The following is a 19302-nucleotide window of genomic DNA, read 5'->3' on the forward strand; positions in this document are numbered from 1 at the left end:
AGAGGCAAACAAATCTTAAACCCTGGGTTTGTATCTCGAAAAGTTTGTATGACGAGGCGTTTGTAAGACGAGGTATCACTGTATTTGGCAGATGGTATATATCTGGTGGGATTAAAAAAATGTATAAGGATGTTCAAATATTAAGTCAAAAAGTTAAATTTATTAAATAGAACAAGCAAGGTAGTGATGTTTCATAATAGAATGTATTTATATATATTTAATGAGTTAACGATGTTAGAAAATATATACATTTCAATATATCACTACATTTGTTTTCAAATAGCGAATTGTAATAGGTATTTTCTATAATTCTCTGAATTGATCTAAACAATAATAGGTTTTTCCTTTTGTACAATGAAGACTTCTATTTTGAGCGGAGCAAATGTAGCTCCTTTTAATGTTATGTGTTGTGTTCCTAATGTTTGTCTTTTGAAAAATAATAATAAAAAATTAATAATAATAATAATAATAATAATAATAATAATAATAATAATAATAAAGAAAGTCTCAATTGTTGGAGCTCTTACAACCTCTGAAGGTCAGCTGTTCCACTGGTTGATTGCTCTCACTGTCAGAAATGTTCTTCCCATTTTCAAGTTGAATCTCTCCTTGTTCAGTTTCCATCCATTATTCCTTGTCTGACTTTCTGCTGTGTTGGAAAATAGCCTGACCATCCTATTTACATTATTTGGCCATACTACTTACAAGAGAAAAGATCTTCAGCTACAGGATGATGGGATTATCCTTCAGGGCAAAGACATTCAGCCACAATAGCAACTGCATTGCCTCAGCCCAAGTTTCAACCAAGCTTGATTCAGATAACCTCAATGAGTGATTTATTTATTTATTTTTATTTATTTGTTTTGTCAAGTACGTGTTGGTTGTATACAAAAATATACTATGTTTATATACATGATACTAGTAAAAGAGAAACTTTAAAGGCACGGTGGTGCACTTATGCATGCCCCTTACTGACCACTTAGGATTTGGGAGAGGTCAACAGCGGATAGTCTAAGGGTAAAGGTTTGGGGGTGATGATACTACAGAGTGGTATGTGAGTTCCATGCATCAACTACTCATTACTACTACTATATTACTAAAGTCATATTTCCTGAAGTCACGTTTAGAGCGGTTTACTTTAGGTTTTTATCTGTTGTGTGCTCGTGTGTTGTTCTGGTTGAAGCTGAAGTAGTCGTTGATAGGAAGGACATTGCAGCAGATGATTTTATGGGCTATACTTAGGTCATGTTTAAGGCGACATAGTTCTACGTTTTCTAAACCTAGGATTGTAAGTCTAGTTGCGTAGGGTATTCTGTTGCGAGTGGAGGAGTGGTTGGCTCTTCTAGTAAAGGATCTCTGGACACTTTCTAGAGTGTTTATATCCGAAATGCGGTGTGGTTTCCAGACAGATGAGCTGTATTCAAGGATTTCTCTGGTGAAAGTTTTGTATGCTCTGGTTAGTAGTGTGAGATTAGTGTGATGCAGTCTTGAGGTCACATCACTTTGTACTGCACTGAATAAACAGTGTCACCTCAACTGCTATTGCAAATTAATAATATTTCTAATGTTTCTGTGCTTTCTTACTATGCTAGATGCATCAGGAATCCTGACACGCCATGGGGAAATAGGCCACATTTATACCAACACCTTGTCCCTAACAAACACATGCACGCATAATGGAACAAAGTATGCTGGGTCAGTTCTGAGTAGCATTGCCCAAAAGCATTTATTGATTAAATTTCCCGCCTTTTTTCCCGAGAACATTCCGAAGCAGTAGTTCACTTTTAGCTCTGCATGTCAAGCAATCCTTATTTTGAAAGAAGAAATTACATTCCCTTCTCTGGATCAGAAATAGGATACATGGTGTAGTTGGCGATGGCGCATTGATTTGACCCTTTGGCAAGGCGCATGTAACCTTTCTCTCCCCAAAGGGTGGACCAGCTGTGAAGATAAGAACACAGAACATTTATCTAGCGTTCTGGACAGTCAATTAATAGAACAGGGGGCTAGACTAGAAGACCTCCAAGCTTCCTTCTAGGTCATTCATTCTATCCATTCATTCTATTTCTACAATTCTGCAGCACAGTGAATCATTCATAATTGTAGCTGAGGGTTTTCAATCTCCAAAAGCCTGGTGCAAAGGGAGGCTTTTTGCCATGTGTTAACAGGGAGGCAGCCATCTTTAAAAGAGGAGCTGTATGGCAACAACAGACCAGCTTCCTGATCTGTGGCTTCACATAGGCTATGCCAGTGTTTTTCAACCTGTGTGCCGCGGCACACTAGTGTGCCGCGAGACATGGCTAGGTGTGCCGCGAGGTGCCTCCTGCAAGTGGGAGCCCCCGCCCCCCCGCGGGCAGGCAGGGGAATGGGGACTGTGCGCCCATGGAAAAGGGCACGCAGGGGGGGGTATTTTGGGGTGCGCGGCTATTGCCCGCCGCCTCCGCCGCTACCCGCGCACCCCAAAATACCCCCCCTGCGTGCCCTTTTCCATGGGCGCGCAGTCCCCATTCCCTTGCCTGCCCGCGGGGGGGCGGGGGCGGGGAGGCGCCGGCAGAAGGCGCTGCCCCCGCCCGCCCAATCCGCTCCCTCTCCTCCTCTTCCGATGAAAGAAACGCGCGGAAGCTGCCTGCTTGAGCCTCGCGTTGCTCCACCCCGCTTCGTCCTGCTTGTCATCCTCCGTTGCCAGGAAAGCCGGGTTTGCTTTCCGTGAAAGCAGCGCGCCTTTTAACATGCTGCTTTCCTGCACCTCTTTCCTGGGGGGGGGGGCAGCAAAAACCTCAGCGACGTTTGGCTTCCGGGGGGGCGGGGAGGAGAAAATCCTTCCCCCCCAGGAGCAGCAAAAGCCTAAGCGGCGGGGTGCGCCGTTTGCCTTTCGGCTCATTCGCAGAGGCTTTTGCTGCTTGTGGAGGGGGGGTTGGCGGTGCCGATGCCAAATGCTTTCCCTCCGCGGTGGGGGGTGCATGGCAGGCGCAGTCAGCCCCAGGAGACAAAGATGGAATGAGAGAAAGGAAAGAGACAGAAAGGGAGGGAGAGAAAGAAAAAGTGAGAGATAGAAACGATAGAGAGAAAGGGAATGAGAGAAAGGAAAGAGAGAGAAAGGGAGGGAGAGAAGGAAAGAGTGAGAGATAGAAAGGATAGAGAGAAAGAGGGAATGAGAGAAAGGAAAGAGACAGAAAGGGAGGGAGAGAAAGAAAAAGTGAGAGATAGAAGGGAATGAGAGAAAGGAAAGAGAGAGAAAGAGGGAATGAGAGAAAGGAAAGAGATAGAAAGGATAGAGAGAAAGAGGGAATGAGAGAAAGGAAAGAGAGAGAAAGGGAGGGAGAGAAGGAAAGAGTGAGAGATAGAAAGGATAGAGAGAAAGAGGGAATGAGAGAAAGGAAAGAGAGAGAGAGAGAAAATAAGAGAGAGAGAGCAACAGAGAGAGAAAGAACAAGAGAAAGCATGAGAGAGAGAAAGAACAAGAGAGAGAGAGAAAATAAGAGAACGAGAGAGAGAGAGAAGGAAAGCAAGAGAGAAAAAAAGATAGAAAGCAAGACAGATAGGGAGAGGAAAGGAGAGTGAGAGAAATGAGAACAAAAAGGGGAGAAAAAAGGAGAAATGAGAAAATGATTGAGGCAGAGAATGAGAGGAGAGTGAAACAAAAGAGAGAGAGAGGTGATTCTTGAAGCATATGGTAAAAAGCATCCAAATAATAAGAAAAAAACCCCAGCCCACACCTGTTTTTGAAAAGAATAAAAGAGAAAAAAAACCCAGCCCTCAACTGGTTTTGGAAATGGTTGGAGTGTGTATACATACACACACATAAGGGGGGGAGAGAGACAGGGATGGAAAAAGAGGAGAAGTGAGAGGGAACAGGAATGAGGGGAAAAGGGAGGAAGAGAGAGAGAAATGAGAAACATGAGAGAGAAAAGGGGGGAAGACAGGAGAAGTACCCATAAATGAGACAGTGGTATAAATTTCAGGAGGGATGATTGATGATTGACTGTATTTATAAGGGGATGTTACATGGGATTGTATATATGAGGGGGTTATTTATGTATGTATGTATGTATGTATGTATGTATGTATGTATGTATGTATGTATGTATGTATGTATTTATTTATTTATTTATTTATTTATTTATTTATTTATTTATTTATTTATTTATTTATTTATTTATTTATTTATTTATTTATTTATTTATTTATTTATTAGATTTGTGTCATTTTGGTTGGTGGTGTGCCCCAGGATTTTGTAAATGTAAAAAATGTGCCGCGGCTCAAAAAAGGTTGAAAATCACTGGGCTATGCAACCTGACTTTAAGATGGAAACTAAATGTTATGTGTTGAATATATTTAGTTGTGTTAAGCCCTGCTAAAGTGAAACTAACCTTTAGATGACCCTGTCAACGCCAACTGTTTTGGAAAGAAACTTAGAGCATTCATATTTTGGCAGGCTTTTTCAAGTACATTATGATAGTTTAATGCCCTGTTGACTCAGAATTACAGGGATTTGACTGACAGCTGAAGGGGGTTGTAACATGGAAGAGGGAATGGATTATTTTCCATATTTCTCCAGAAGACAGGACCAGAAAGGAACTATTGGGCCAATATTTTGGGCCAACTATTTACATTGTATTATTATTGTTGCTAGCTGCCCCGAGTCTACGGAGAGGGGCAGCATACAAATCTGATTAATAAAATAAAATTACAATGAAGACGCTATAAGCTAAACTGCAGAAAGACTTTCCAGGTAATTCAGATAAATGTTTGGCCCCAATGAGCATTCATTTGCAATTTCCCACAGCACAGCACAATCTCTTCATATGGAATATTAACAGAAGATAGGCAGAAGAACTCCTGAGAACATTGTGGGTTTCTTGCTCATCTTTACTCGAAGATAGGAAAGAAGAATTCAAATATCCAAATCCTCCAGGTGGGAAAAAACTTTCTATTCTATTTTCAAGTGATGCTACCTGGAGGTCACCTTCCTTACCTAAATCCTCCATATGAATTGGATGAGAACACTCACCTCTTAGTTTTGGGGGAGAAAATGCCTACCAGGTATTCATCTGGCGAGCGTCTTTAGTTTGGTCAGCTTCAGCACATTATTTTATCCCCTGGTTAGCACTGACAAAATCTTATTCGGAGAGAGTAGCAATGAAAGCAAGCCTGCAAAGACTTAGAGCTTGAAAAACCCTTTGGAGGGAGTAGCAATGAAAAAGCGTGCAAGCCACTAAGAGTCGGAAAGATCATTAGCACCTCATTAAGACTGGGGGAAAAAACCTTTGAAAAAGCTACATTCAGAGTATAAGACCCACCAAAATTTTTGGCCTCTTAAGGGGAGGGGGAAGGTATGTCTTGTACTTCACAAAAGACAGTATTTCAGGAGCATTGTCTTCCAACCCATCTGAAGGACATTCTTGGGAGAAGCAAAATTATAACTTGGTAAGCCACTCAGAGTTACCCTGTAGTAAGATGGGTGGCCATTAAATGTAATAAATAAAGTAAAATATTTTTTTTCTGTGGGGAAATCCCATAGGAAAAAGAAGTACTGGTAAGCTACTGTATACAGTAACTTCCCATTTCTTAAACTTCTGCAAACTGATGTCTGTTTACTCACCTGTTCTTTATAATCCAATAGCCATCATCCTTGCTGGTTTCCTTATAACCCACAATCAGCACAGCATGATTTATTTGTCTTTCTTCACCATAGCATTTTGTATATATACCTGAATAGAGAGAACAAGAAATGAATTGGGGAATAACCCATCCTTGCTGGCGTCCATTAAAGGTGCCCCACCCTATCAGCTGCAGCAGAGGCCTTTTTAATGATTGCATCTCTTACTGGAGAAATATGTTTTCACCTGGGTCGCTCAGATGTTGAAGCACTGGACAAAACCGAATAAAGAAAGTAACTGACAGTCTGTTATAACAAATAGTAGCTAGAACAGAGATATGTCACTCAGGGAAGGGTTAAGGAGGGGAAAAATGTAGGAAAGAAGGAGAAGATAGATGGTGGAGAGGGGAGAGAAGGAAAGACGGGGAGGAGAGAAAGCAACTTAAAACTAAGGATACATTTCCTGACTGTCGGAACGGTTGATCAGTCGAACAGCTTGCCTCCAGAAGTTGTGAATGCCCCAACACTGGAAGATTTTAAGCAGATGTTGGATGAGCATCTGTCTGAAGTAGTGTAGCCTAAGCAGGGGGTTGGACTAGAAGACCGCCAAGGTCCCTTCCAACTCTTATTATTATTGTTATTGCTGTTATTGTTATGGGTCCAGGAGATTGTCAATGCTTCCTTGAGGGAGGGGTCCTTTCCAGCTCCCCGCAAGGAGGCACTTGCGTGCCCCCTCCTCAAGAAATCTTCCCTGGACCCAGCTCTTTTAAACAACTATCGTCCTGCCCCCAACCTTCCCTTTATAGGGAAGGTTGTTGCGAAGGTGGTGTCGCTCCAGTTCCAACGGTCCTTGGATGATTATCTGGGCTCTCAGCAGTCACGATTCAGGCCTGAAACTGCTCTGGGCCCAATTCAAAGTGCTGGTTATGACCTACAAAAAGCCCTACACGGCTTAGGACCAGATTATCTCCGGGGACCCTCTTCTGCCTAATGTATCTCAGCAGCCAGTTAGGTCCCCCAGAGTCGGCCTTCTCCAGGTCCCGTCGGCCAGACAATGGTAACTGGCAGGGCCTAGGGGAAGAGCCTTCTCTGTGGCGGCCCCGGCCCTCTGGAACAAACTCCATCCGGAGATATGTACTGCCCCCTCCCTCCTGGTCTTTCATAAAGCTTTGGGGGCTGTGAGTAATGAGATTATCTCTGGCTGACACGAGATATGATTGAATTGGATGAACGTTTTAAAACGTTTTAGTAAATTTTCATATTTTTATAGTTATTAGATTTCTTATATATTGTTATATTTAATGTTGTATGCTGCCCTGAGTCGCCTCGAGAAGGGCGGCATAGAAATCCAATAAATAAATAAATAATAATAATAATAATAATAATAATAATAATTATTATTATTATTATTGTTATTATTGTTGCTGTTGCTGTTGTTCTTGTTCTTGTTGTTGTTAAAGTACAAGAAAGTAGACAGCAGAGAAGGTGAAGCTGGTTGAGTGAAGAGATAATGAAAGTTCAGACTGGCAGATAGTAATATTGAAGCCAAAGTAATTAATATTTATTGAGAAAAATTATGTTCTGTGTATGGTAATGTAAACATTTGTGATGTGTGGAGAAAAAATAAAACTTTTTTTTTTAAAGCGTCAACTGTGCGAGCCCTCAGGAACGTTACCTGACTTGTAGAACCAGAACTCGTTACCCCGAGCATCTATTCCAACAGAAATTGGACCAATTTTGGCCACAGCTTCCTGAAGTGCTTTTTCATCCCCCGCCGTGGTCCAGTTGAATGAGTTACATCTGGTAATAGATTCCTCAGGTTTATAGCGGCAACACAATTTCTGCAGAAGGAAACAGTGATCATCCTAAGAAAATGTTGCGGTTGATGCGCTTCAATTGTAATTATCTCTACTCATGACTCAAACCGTTTCCCTCTTTATTGCTGGAGGCATTATCAGCTAGAGGCATAGAGCAAAAGAGTTCATCTTGAAGCATGCAGAAGGAAAGGGCTGGGATATACACAGATTTGATCATTTATTACCTGTCTATCATAAGGATAGCTTTCCTCTGAATTGATCCCGCCTTCGTTAATCACAGTATCAAAAGCTATGTGCATCCATCCACTATCACACGTTCCCTGAGAACAGTCGAGAAGATTTTGTTCGCTCAGCGAGACCAGCTTCCCCGTCTTCTTGAAATGCATGCCTTCCAGAGCACCAGTGGCGCTGAAGGCCCAGGAAGCACCACAGAGACCCTGGGTTAAAAAACAAACAAATGCTGAAGTGATTCACTGAGCATGTGAAAACTCGGGACATAGAATAACAGATTTGAAAGGGAACACAGAAAATAGAATAGAATAGAGAATAGAATTTTTTATTGGCCAAGTGTGATTGGACACACAATGAATTTGTCATTGATGCATATGCTCTCTCTGTACATAAAAGATAAATTTCTCAAGAATCATGAGATACAACACTTAATGATTGTTATAGGGTACCAATAAGCAATAAGGAAACAATATAAATAGTAAGGATACAAGCAACACGTTACGGTCATACAGTCAAAAGTGCGAGGAAATGGATGATGGGAATGATGAGAAGACTAATAGTCATGGTAAATGACTATTTCTATGATAATGGTGACAAAATTATTTATTTAGCATAGTGATGGTGTTCAGGAAAAAACTGTTCTTGTGTCTAGCTTTCTTGGTGTGCAGTGCTCTGGAGGTCCTTTAGTCCAGCCCTTTGCTTGAGCTGGAGATCCTGTATCCATGAGAGCAAACCAGCTCAGGTCCACCGGCACCTGTGCACTTGCCTCATGCCAGCCAGCTGATTTTTGGGTTTCTGTAGTCCATGTGTGGGGGCAGAAATAATATTTTCTCACGTTGCTTCTGATCTTTCCCCCAATTAACTTCAGATTGCGCCCCCTTGTTCTTGTGTTCACTTTCCTATTAAAAACACTTCCCTCCTGAACCTTATTTAACCCTTTAACATATTTAAATGTTTTGATCATGTCCCCCCTTTCCCTTCTGTCCTCCAGACTATACAGATTGAGTTCATTAAGTCTTTCCTGATAGGTTTTATGCTTAAGACTTTCCACCATTCTTGTAGCCCATCTTTGGATCCGTTCAATTTTGTCAATATCTTTTTGTAGGTGAGGTCTCCCGAACTGAACACAGTATTCCACAGTATTATGGGTTATAAGTGCAGGGAAGCCTACTTAACCCGAAACGCTAACCCCCCACAGCCTGAATTTGCTCCCAGAAGGTTGCGTGGAGGCCTTCTTGGCACAAAACAGGGCATGTGGAGCTGTGTTGCCCCATGTGGCCTGTGTTTGTTCCCAAGAGGCTTCAGGAGGGTCATATGTACATGCAAGGAGTTGCACGAGGGGTCACTTGCACAATCGCAAGAGGTGGGGCGCACTGGTGGGTAAATGCACATTGAATTATGGGTGTGGGTGTGCAAACAGAAAGGTTAGCCATCACTGTCCTATATCATTGTGAACAAAATGGCTATCCAATCTCTTTAGAACTTCCAGTGATAAAACAGACACAACTTCTCAAGGTAGCCACTCCACTGATTAAATGTCCTCAATTGAATCTAGATGAACTCACAGATACTGTAACATCCTATACTTGCTTCTGTGAAGAGGAAGCTACAGAAAAGGTGATAGAATACTGTGCAATCAGGCCAGAAATATATTAACAAGGGAGATCAGAGCAGCAAAAAGCAATTACTCTGAAAGCTAAAGAATCAATTCTCAACAAATGAACCAGCAAACGTGAAAATTCTCAAGAACTTCACCAGTTACAGCAACCTATCTCCACAACCTCCATCCCAGACACACCAACAACAGCCAAATCTACAAATGAACCCATCCCATTGAGTTTACAACCCGTAGTGATCACAGAAAAGGAAGTGCAAGATCTATTTCACAGACAGAAGCCTGGAAAAGCACTAGGCCCAGACAAGATAACTCCTTGCTTAAAAGTCTGTGCTGACCAATTGGCCCCCATCTTCACCCAAATCTTCAACAAATCACTAGAGCTGTGCTATGTTCCTTCCTTTTTCAAGCGCTCTACTATCATCCCAGTGCCGAAGAAGCCCTCCATCAAGGAACTGAATGACTACAGACCAGTAGCTCTAACATCTGTAGTTATGAAAACCTTTGAAAGGCTAGTGATGTCCCGCTTGAAAACCATCACGGATCCATTTTTAGACCCCCTGCAATTTGCATACCGAGAAAATAGATTGACAGATGATGCTGTTAATATGACTTTCCACTACATCCTACAACATCTTGAATCTCCAATGACCTACGCTAGGATCCTCTTTGTAGCAGTCAACACCATCATACCAGACATTCTCTTAACCAAACTAAATCAGCTAGCGGTATATGAACACACTTGTAAGTGGATCATAAGCTTCCTAACAGACAGGAAGCAGTAGGTGAAGCTAGGAAAAATAACATCAGATACATGTACAATTAGCATGGGGCCTTCCCAAGGCTGTGTACCCTCACCACTTCTCCCTATACACCAATGACTGCATCTCAAATGATCCATCTGTTAAATTACTGAAATATGCAGATGATACAACAGTGATTGGACTCATTCGAGACAATGATGAATCCGCATACAGACGGTAGTTTGAACAACTAACTTTGTGGTGTGACCGGAACGGAAGACTTTAGGATAAACCCTTCCATCCTTCCACCTCCCACAATACTAGACAACACAGTATCAACAGTAGAGACCTTCAAATTTCTAGGTTCTATCATATCTCAAGACGCAAAATGGACACCTAACATCAAAACCATCATCAAAAAGCACAACAAATAATGTTTTTTCTGCGCCAACTCAGGAAGCTCAAACTGCCCAAGGAGCTGCTGATCCAGTTCTACAGAGGAATCATTGAGTCTTTCATCTGCACCTCTATAACTGTCTAGTTTCGTTCTGCCACCCAACAAGACTGTTACAGATTTCAAAGGATAATCAGAACTGCAGAAAAAACAATGGCTGCCAATCTGCCTTCCATTGAGGACCTATATACAGCACGAGTCAAAAAAGGGCGGTGAAAATATTGACTGACTCCTCACAACCTGAACATAAATTGTTTCAACTCCTACCCTCAAAACATCGCTACAGAGTACTGCACACCAAGACAACTAGTCACAAGAACAGTTTATTCCCCGAACACCATCACTCCACTAAATAAATAATTCCCTCCCTCAACATTGTCAAACTTTTTACTAAGTCTGCACTTCTATTTCTACTAGTTTTGCTCATCATTCCTATCACCCTCCCCCCCACTTAGCACTGTATGACTGTAAATAGTTGTTTGTATCCTAAGATTTTTATTAATATTAATTGTTTCTTCATTGCTTATTTGACTCCAATGACAATCATTAAGTGTTGTACCTCGTGATTTTTGACAAATGTCTCTTTTTCTTTTATGTACACTGAGAGCATATGCACCAAGACAAATTCCTTGTGTGTCCAATGACACTTGGCCAATAAAGAATTCTATTCTATTCTATTCTATTTATATTCCTTTAAAAAATTACTTGCTCTCAATATTGGTAGTAAGCAGCTGGGCAAGAATGAGTTCTGACAGGATTAAAGTTTTGGGACAGAGTTAAGAGAGAAAAGAATTTAGCTTTAATCTGCAAGTCGACATGAATCCGATTAGTGGACACATCGTAACACTGTTTTCCTTGATAAGATATCTACATAAAACCCAGAACCATCCACCACAACCCACCTGATCCTTGACTTCGGTGACAGCACCTCTTTTTCTCCAATCCACACTCTTAGGAATATCTGCATCGTCTGAGGATTTGAACGTGGTCCCTTTGGCTTTAGTTGTGTTATCAATGGGAGGAAGCAGGGAACGCAGCCTCTGGTCAAGCTCTTCCTTGGTCTGAGGAGGAGAAGAATAATCTTAACAGATCTCCATTTCGACTTCTCATCTTTCACCTTAACAAGTTTTCTCCCACGATCAAATGCAAAGAATGTGTGTTATGAACAAACCAAACCCGATTATCATAGAGGAGTTTGTGTATAATTAAGTCTACCGAAGTGTTGGCAACTTTTAAGACGTCTAGACTTCAACTCCCAGAATTCCGCAGCCTCCATGAATCAGCTCAAATGCCTGACAAATGCTAAGGTTCCCAGTCTGGGTAACAAACTGGGAGAGATGGTAAAGATGAATTCACAGAAAGGGCTAAATGCATCTAGCGTTTAAAAGTATTCATAAGTGTTGGAATATTAAAATTCCCTTGCAATTGGCCTTTGGTTGGGCCTGCTTGGTGTGCTCTGTGCATTCTGAAACCACAGTATAGCAATAGCACATGGACATATACCACTTCATAGTGCTTTTACAGCCCTCCTCTAAGCAAGACAATCTCTTGCCCCCCAACAACCTGGGTCCTCATTTTACCCACCTTGGAAAGATGGAAGGTTGAGTCAACCTTGAGCTGGTAAGATTTGAACTGCCAAACTGCAGCTAGCAGCCAGCTGAAGTAGTCTGCAATACTGCACTCTAACCACTTTACCACCTCAGCTCTATTTGCAAATGCCAGTTGGCAGAATCGGAATCGTGGTCATCAATATAACATTGGTGACTGAATTCAAGTTCTGCAGCCACTACAATTATAAAAGCCACAGAGTGGAAAGAATTCGTGACCACTTCGGCCATAGCAGCTCACTGGGTCCCTTTGGGCTGAGAAAGAGCAAGCACCCCATTATACGTCTTGAGGTTTTTGATACGGAAAGTTGGTATAATAGATTTGGCTTTGGGACTTTCTAGGAAAAGGGACATCTATGTCTTATAAATAAGTGAAAACTAGAGTCATTTGCTGAGCTGGGTGGCTAAATAAGTCAGATACAGGTAGGTAGATGGATGGATGGAGGAACAGAGAGATGAATGATCCAGGCTTACCAAATCGCCAAAGTGGTTCATGCCAAGCCAGTAGGTGTATTTCCCCAGATCGGCCTCCTTGTTATGGTCTTGGACCATCTGCAAATTCTCCTCCCATATGGCTCTTCGAAAGGATTCCTCCTCCTCCTGGGAAGTCAAGACCGGGAAGATCTGTTAATTGCATCTGCCTAAACAAGTGGCACCTACAAGGTCTAGAACTAATATCTTTCTCTACCCGGGACATTATCCCATGCAAAGCATGTCTGAAGACAGATAGCAGAAAGTAAGTTTAAAAACATTGCTATTCTATGTTGAAACCAATAATAATAATGACGATGATGATGATGATAATAATAATAATAATAATAATAATAATAATAATTCATTAAATTTGTTTGCCGCCCCTCTAAGAAAACTCGGGATGGCTCACAACAATAATAAACAATGTAGAAATCCAATATTTAAAAACACAACTTAAAAACCCTTATAATAAAATAATCACACAACCCAATCAGACCATACATAAACCAAAGTAGTTAGGGGAGATGTAAATTTCCCCATGCCTGGAGGCAAAGGTGAGTTTTCAGCAACTTGCAAAAGGCGAGGAGGGTGGGGACAGTTCTGATCTCCGGGGGGGGGGGGAGTTGGTTCCATAGGGCCAGGGCCGCTACAGAGAAGGCTCTTTCCCTGTGGCCCGCCAGATGACATTGCTTAGTGAACAGGACCCGGAGAAGGCCAACTCTGTGGGACCCAAGGTACAGAACTAGAACACTTGAAGTGAAAGAAGAAATTTTGTTCCTATGGGACAGAACCTGCCAAAGACTGAGAACATCAGTAATAGCAGCCAATTCAACCCCCATTGTATTCAACCAAAATATGGCAATTTCATTTGAGTCCTACTGGAGCAAACTCACCTGAGGGTATTCTTTACCATGAGTGGCCTTCCAGTCTCTCCATGTCCCCTCCAGGGTTGGATCCAAAGCTGTGGACAAGGTTCTCAGGGAGATCAACCAGATCAGGGCTGCCACCGAGATGGACAGCATTGTCTTTCTCTAGTCTAGGAGAAGAGAGAAGAGAACAGCTTAGAGAATAGAGTCCATGTGGCTACGTGCTAAAAGTTAAGACTGACAATACCTGGTTGACCAAACCCTCCAAACCCTGGTTTGCACTGCCCCACCCACCCAAAATTAAAACTATTCAATTGCTGTTAAGAAATGCATAGAATCTCTTGAAAGTTTGAGGAAAGCGTAACTAGCTGGAACCTCACCTCAAACAATTCTTTTACAGAAGGCAAAGAGGCAGTTGTTAAACGAAACTGCAGCAGCCCCTTTTATAAGCAAATATATAATTGTCCCCTCCCACTGCCTTTAACTGACATTTACAAGGAAATTTGCATATCTCTAGATATATTGGGAAGGCAGTGTTTTTTTTCATTCCAGTAAGATAATCATTTAAATACCGCATTTTTTTGGAGTATAAGATGCACCTTAGTTTTGGAGATAGAAAATGGGGCATATCTACCTATCAGGTATTCATCTGGCTAGCATCCTTAGTCTGGTCAGCTTCAGCACATCATTTTATCCCCTGTTTATGGCTGGAAAAAAAATTTTGGGGAGAGAATAGCAATGAAAACAAATGTAGAAAGACTTAGGACTGGAAAAAAACTTCAGAGTAGCAATAAAAAAAATACTTCCCTGCAAGCTGGGAAGATCTTAGCACCTCATTAGGGCTGGGGAGAAAAATTTCCAAAAAGCTACATAAGGACTGTAAGACCATCTAAATTTTCAATATAATGGAACTCAAAAAAGTCACTGCACCTCAAGAAAGAAATGGTGCAAAAAAGGGCACCAAGAATGATCAAGGAAATGGAGCCCCTCCCTTATGAAACCAGGTGGCAACGCCTTGGTCTCTTCAGCCTTGAAAGACGGCATTTAAGGGATGACTTGATCAAAGTGTATAAAATCATGCATGGGATAGAAAAGGCGGATGGAGAAAAATTCTTTTATCACACAATACTGTACTAGGACGAGGGGCCCCTCCCTAAAACTCAAAGGTATATATTTGGTGGGATACAAAGAAAAAGAGATAATTTCATTGTTATTTTACTTTAAATATATCAGCATTTAGTAGTTATATTGTAGTAGATGATGATTATTCACAATATAAATATGAACTCCTTTTTTCTTCTACCCTTATTCTTTCGTCTTCCTTCCTTTTTTTCTTTTATTTTAGCTCAATTTAAGTTAGAATTTTAAAATTTTTACATATGTTGCTAAATATTTTAGATGTGTTCTTATTTACCACTTTATAAGTGTTGCATGTTATGTATGTCATGTTTGTCTATGAAATTTAATAAAAATATTTTTTTTTAAAAGAAAGAAAGTGAGGACAAATAAAGGGCAATATTTCTTCACCCAGAGGGTCCTTGGTTCATGGAATTCACTTCCAGAAGAGATTGTGACAGCTGTCAGCCTGGATATTTCAAGGCAGGATTAGATAGATTCATGGATGCCAAGTGTATCAGTGGCTATTGAAACGGATGTCCAAGTGCCGCCTCTGTTGGTTGAGGCAGGCAGGGTTCCCTTGGGTCCCATTTGTTGGGGGTCGAGGGAAAGGGAGGCTTTTGCCTTCTTTTTCTGCTCAAGATCCCCACATACAATTGATGGGCCCCTGTTTGACACACAATGCTGGACTCGATGGGCTTTGGCCTGATTCAACATGGCTCTTCTTAGGTTCTTATGTTCAACCTCTTTTTTTTGGGGGGGGGAGGTGTCTTATACAGTAGTCCCTCACCTATCGCTGGTGTTACGTTCCAGACCTGGCCGCGATAGGTGAAATCCGCGATGGGGAATTTATCGACTGATAGTACTTATTTAAGTATTTATATTGTAATTGTTTGGTAAGTTTTCATTGTTTTAAGTGTTTATAAACCCTTCCCACACAGTATTTATTTTAGATACAGTATTTAAATACAGTATTTACAATTTTAGATTTTTTTTTTTTGAAAAACCTGCCGATCGAGTTCGGTGGGCTGTTTAAATCTGCCGATCGACTTCAGAAACCCGCGATGAAGTGAAGCCGCAGTAGGTGAAGCGCGGTATAGCGAGGGACTACTGTACTCCAAAAAATATGGTCTCTGTTAGAAATTTTATATTGGTGGAAGGTAATTCTATAAAGCAAAATAGCCACTGTTTAACTGCTGATCTGGAAACCTCATCGACTTTCTGTGGTTGCAACCGTTTCAATGACCTATGAAGATAAATCTCATGGTTGATTTCTATCCAGCTCTTCTGTCTATCATGCATGTGCTCCATCCACCCTGCTCCTTCCCTCAAGCAGGAGATTGAAAGACAACTGCAGTTGTTACTAATTGTGGGAGAATATGTCAATTGAGGGTCCGTCTTTAAACCTAACCCTAACCTTGAGTACTGTTTATTAATTCTCACACTAAACTGGGTATATATTTCCAGACATGGCTTCTACCTGCCATTTCATCAGGCCTAATATAGGTAGCCCTCAATTTAAGACTACAATTGAGCCCAACATTTATATTGCCAAATGACATATTTGTTAAGTGAGTTTTGCCCTGTTTTATGACTTTTCTGCCCACATTTCTTAAGTGAATCACTGCAGCTGTTAAATTGGCCACACGTTTTTTCAATGAATCTGGTTTCCCCATTGACCTGGCTTGTCAGAAGCCAGCTGGGGTGATGACAAATAGCAATCACAAAACCCTGAGATGCTGCAACGGTCTTCACATGAGCTTATTGCCAAGTTCTCAAATTCTGATCACTTGACTGTGAGAATGTTGCTATGGCCACAAGAATCAGAACTGATTTAAGTCCCTTTTTTCAGTGGGTGTTATAACTTCGAACTGTCATTAAGCCAGTGGTTTTATGTCGTGGACTGCCTGAGGATGAGGAGGATGAGAGGGCCATGCCCAGTGAAGGGCCGCTGCTCTTTGACGCTACCAGTGTGCCCTCTCAGCCTGTTGCAGGAGCACATGAGAGAGATTCGGCTTCTTAGCATGTGCAGGAAGTGAAATCTCATTTGAGGACATGCACGTGAGGGAGATTTTGGTGATCTTCACCGATATTTTTATTTCCGCACATGCACGGAATTAAAAAATCAGTGAAAATCACTGAAATCTGCCTTGCGCGAGCGTCCTCATGCGAGATTTTGCTTGCTGTGCATGCTCAGAAGCCCCTAATCATCTTTGCTGCTCTTCTCTGCAGTCTCTCTAGAGTCTCAACACCCTTTTTGCACCGTGGCAACAAAAACTGAATGCAATATTCCAAGTGTGGCCTTACCAAGGCCTTATAAATTTGCTTCTCTCCTTGTTTAATTTCCACCCATTGCTTCTTGTTCTACCCTCAGGTGGTTTGGAGAATAGGTTGACTCCTTCTTCTTTGTGGCAACCCCTGAGATATTGGAAGACTGCTATCATGTCTCCCCTGGTCCTTCTTTTCGTTAAACTAGCCATGCCCAGTTCCTGCCACCGTTCTTCATATGTTTTAGCCTCCATTTCCCTAATCATCTTGGTTGCTCTTCTCTGCACTTTTTCTAGAGTCTCAACATCCTTTTTGCATGATGGCGACCGAAACTGAATGCCGTATTCCAAGTGTGGTCTTACCAAGGCCTTATAAAGTGGTATTAACACTTCATGTGATCTTGATTCTACCCCTCTGTTAATTCAGCCTAGAACTGTGTTGGCTTTTTTGGCAGCTGCTGCACACGGCTGGCTCATATTTAGATGGTTGTCCACTAGGACTCCAAGATAACTCTCACAGTTACTACTGATGAGCAATGTACCACATATAATGTACCTGTTCATTTTCTTTTTCTTGCCTAAATGTATAATTGTGTGGTGCTTGCTGCTTTCTGAGCTAGGCTGCTTTCTTGCAGATGTTTCCCTTTGTGCTGATGATGTTACTTAGTTTGGTCATGAAACGTCTGCAAAAAAGCATAACAAGCTCAGAAAGCAGCAAAGATCTGTCTTTCCCCTATCCTTCCTCCTCCTCCCCCTCCCCCTCCTCCCCTAAAACCCACTCTGGTCTATCCCTGATTATGTTACTTAGTTTGCTAATGAAATGTCTGCAAAAAACCATAACAAGCTTAGACAACAAGGCTGAAGAGACCAAGGCGTTGCAACCTGGTATCATAAGGGAGGGGCTCCATTTCCTTGATCATTCTTGTTGCCCTTTTTTGCACCATTTCCAGTTCCATTCTATCTTTCTTGAGGTGCAGTGACCAGAACTGTACACAGGACTCCAAGTGTGGTCTCACCATCGATTTGTACAGAGGCAATACAATACTTCTCCTCCTCCTCCTCTCCCCAAACCCCACTCTGGTCTAGTCCTGATGATGTTAACTAGTTGGATAACAAAATATTCTGCAAAGAAACAACTAAACTCAAAGAGTACCAAGGACTTTCCCTCCCTCTTGAGAACACACACATCTCCTGGCGTTTGCATAATTTCATTTCATTTAATTTATTCCATTTCTATGCCGCCCAATCCCATAGGACTCAGGATGGCTTTCAATAGGAGCATTCCAATAAGGATGGGTGGAAATTGTAATGGGCTTTTATATCCTTACAAACATAAAAACAAAAAATCATGCATGGGATAGAAAAGGTGGATAGAGAAAAAATATTTTCTCTTTCACACAATACTAGGACGAGGGGGTCTTCCCTAAAGCTCATACGTAAGAAAGGGAGGACAAATCAAGGGAAATATTTCTTCACCCAGAGGGTCCTTGGTTTATGGGATTCCCTTCCAGAAGAGGTCGTGACAGCTGGATAGCTTCAAGGCAGGATTAGACAGATTCATGGATGACAAGTGTATCATAAGTGGTTATTGAAATGGATGTCCATGTGCCACCTCTATGTTGGTTGAGGCAGGCAGGATTCCCTTGGGTACCATTTGTTGGGGGTCAGGGGAAAGGGATAGTTTTGCCTTCTCTTTCTACTCAAGATCCCCACTGACAATGTTTCACCAACACTCCACAGTCTGCATTGGTTGCCGGTCACAATTCAAAGTGTTGGTTATGACCTCCAAAGCCCTTCATGGCATCGGACCAGAATATTTCCGGGACCACCTTCTGCCGCACGAATCCCAGTGACCAGTTAGGTCCCACAGAGTAGGCCTTCTCCGATCCCGTCGACTAAACAATGTTGTCTGGCAGGACCCAGGGGAAGAGCCCTCTCTGTGGCAGCCCCAACCCTCTGGAACCAGCTCCCCCCAGAGATTAGGATTGCCCCCACCCTCCTTGCCTTTCGTAAACTTCTTAAAACCCACCTCTGCCGTCAGGCATGAGGGAATTGAGACATCTTCCCCAGGCCTATATAATTTGTGTATGGTATGTTGTGTGTATGTTTTTTAATTATGGTTTTTTTAGTTTTTAAATATTAGATTTGTGTTTTACATTGTGTTCTACTATTGCTGTGAGCCGCCCCGAGTGTACGGAGAGGGGCGGCATACAAATTTAATAAATAAATAAAATAAATAAATGTTGGAGCTGAGCTAGGGCAACGGCTCGCGTGCCAGCAGATATGGCTCTGCATGCCACCTGTGGCGCCCGTGCCATAGGTTCGCCATCACTGCTCTAAGACGTCCGTTTTAATGCTTCTAAGGTTCTTCTCCTTCTCCTCCCTCGTTCTTTCTGCTTCTCTCTCTCTCTTTTTTTTAAAAAGAAAGTTCCAATAGCATCCAGAGAGATGGCAGGGCAACCTTCGAAGGTACAAACTTACTTTTTGAAGGGCTGCCTTCCATTTTCCTGCAT

At 41.9% G+C, this 19302-nt stretch overlaps 1 protein-coding gene across 2 annotated transcripts in view; it reads right to left on the minus strand.

Annotated features, from left to right (window-relative positions):
* Window positions 1-1724: 1724 nt before the first annotated feature.
* LOC139163186 (cathepsin L2-like) overlaps window positions 1725-19302 on the minus strand; it is a 32043-nt gene continuing 14465 nt past the window's right edge. Inside the window, exons 1-8 of one of the 2 annotated variants that reach the window (XM_070744150.1) lie at window positions 14041-14097; window positions 13434-13576; window positions 12541-12666; window positions 11362-11520; window positions 7641-7853; window positions 7275-7440; window positions 5603-5711; window positions 1725-1941 (exon numbers count right to left, since the gene is read on the minus strand). In XM_070744150.1, the coding sequence (XP_070600251.1) occupies window positions 1827-1941; window positions 5603-5711; window positions 7275-7440; window positions 7641-7853; window positions 11362-11520; window positions 12541-12666; window positions 13434-13562 (1017 nt within the window). In that variant the 5' untranslated portion in view covers window positions 13563-13576; window positions 14041-14097 and the 3' untranslated portion in view covers window positions 1725-1826. Of the gene's footprint in view, window positions 1942-5602; window positions 5712-7274; window positions 7441-7640; window positions 7854-11361; window positions 11521-12540; window positions 12667-13433; window positions 13577-14040; window positions 14098-19302 lie in introns of those variants that run through there. The other variant, XM_070744157.1, reaches the window with a different exon arrangement.

The sequence above is a fragment of the Erythrolamprus reginae genome, chromosome 1, assembly GCF_031021105.1.
Source record: "Erythrolamprus reginae isolate rEryReg1 chromosome 1, rEryReg1.hap1, whole genome shotgun sequence".
Classification (NCBI taxonomy): Eukaryota; Metazoa; Chordata; class Lepidosauria; order Squamata; family Dipsadidae; genus Erythrolamprus; species Erythrolamprus reginae.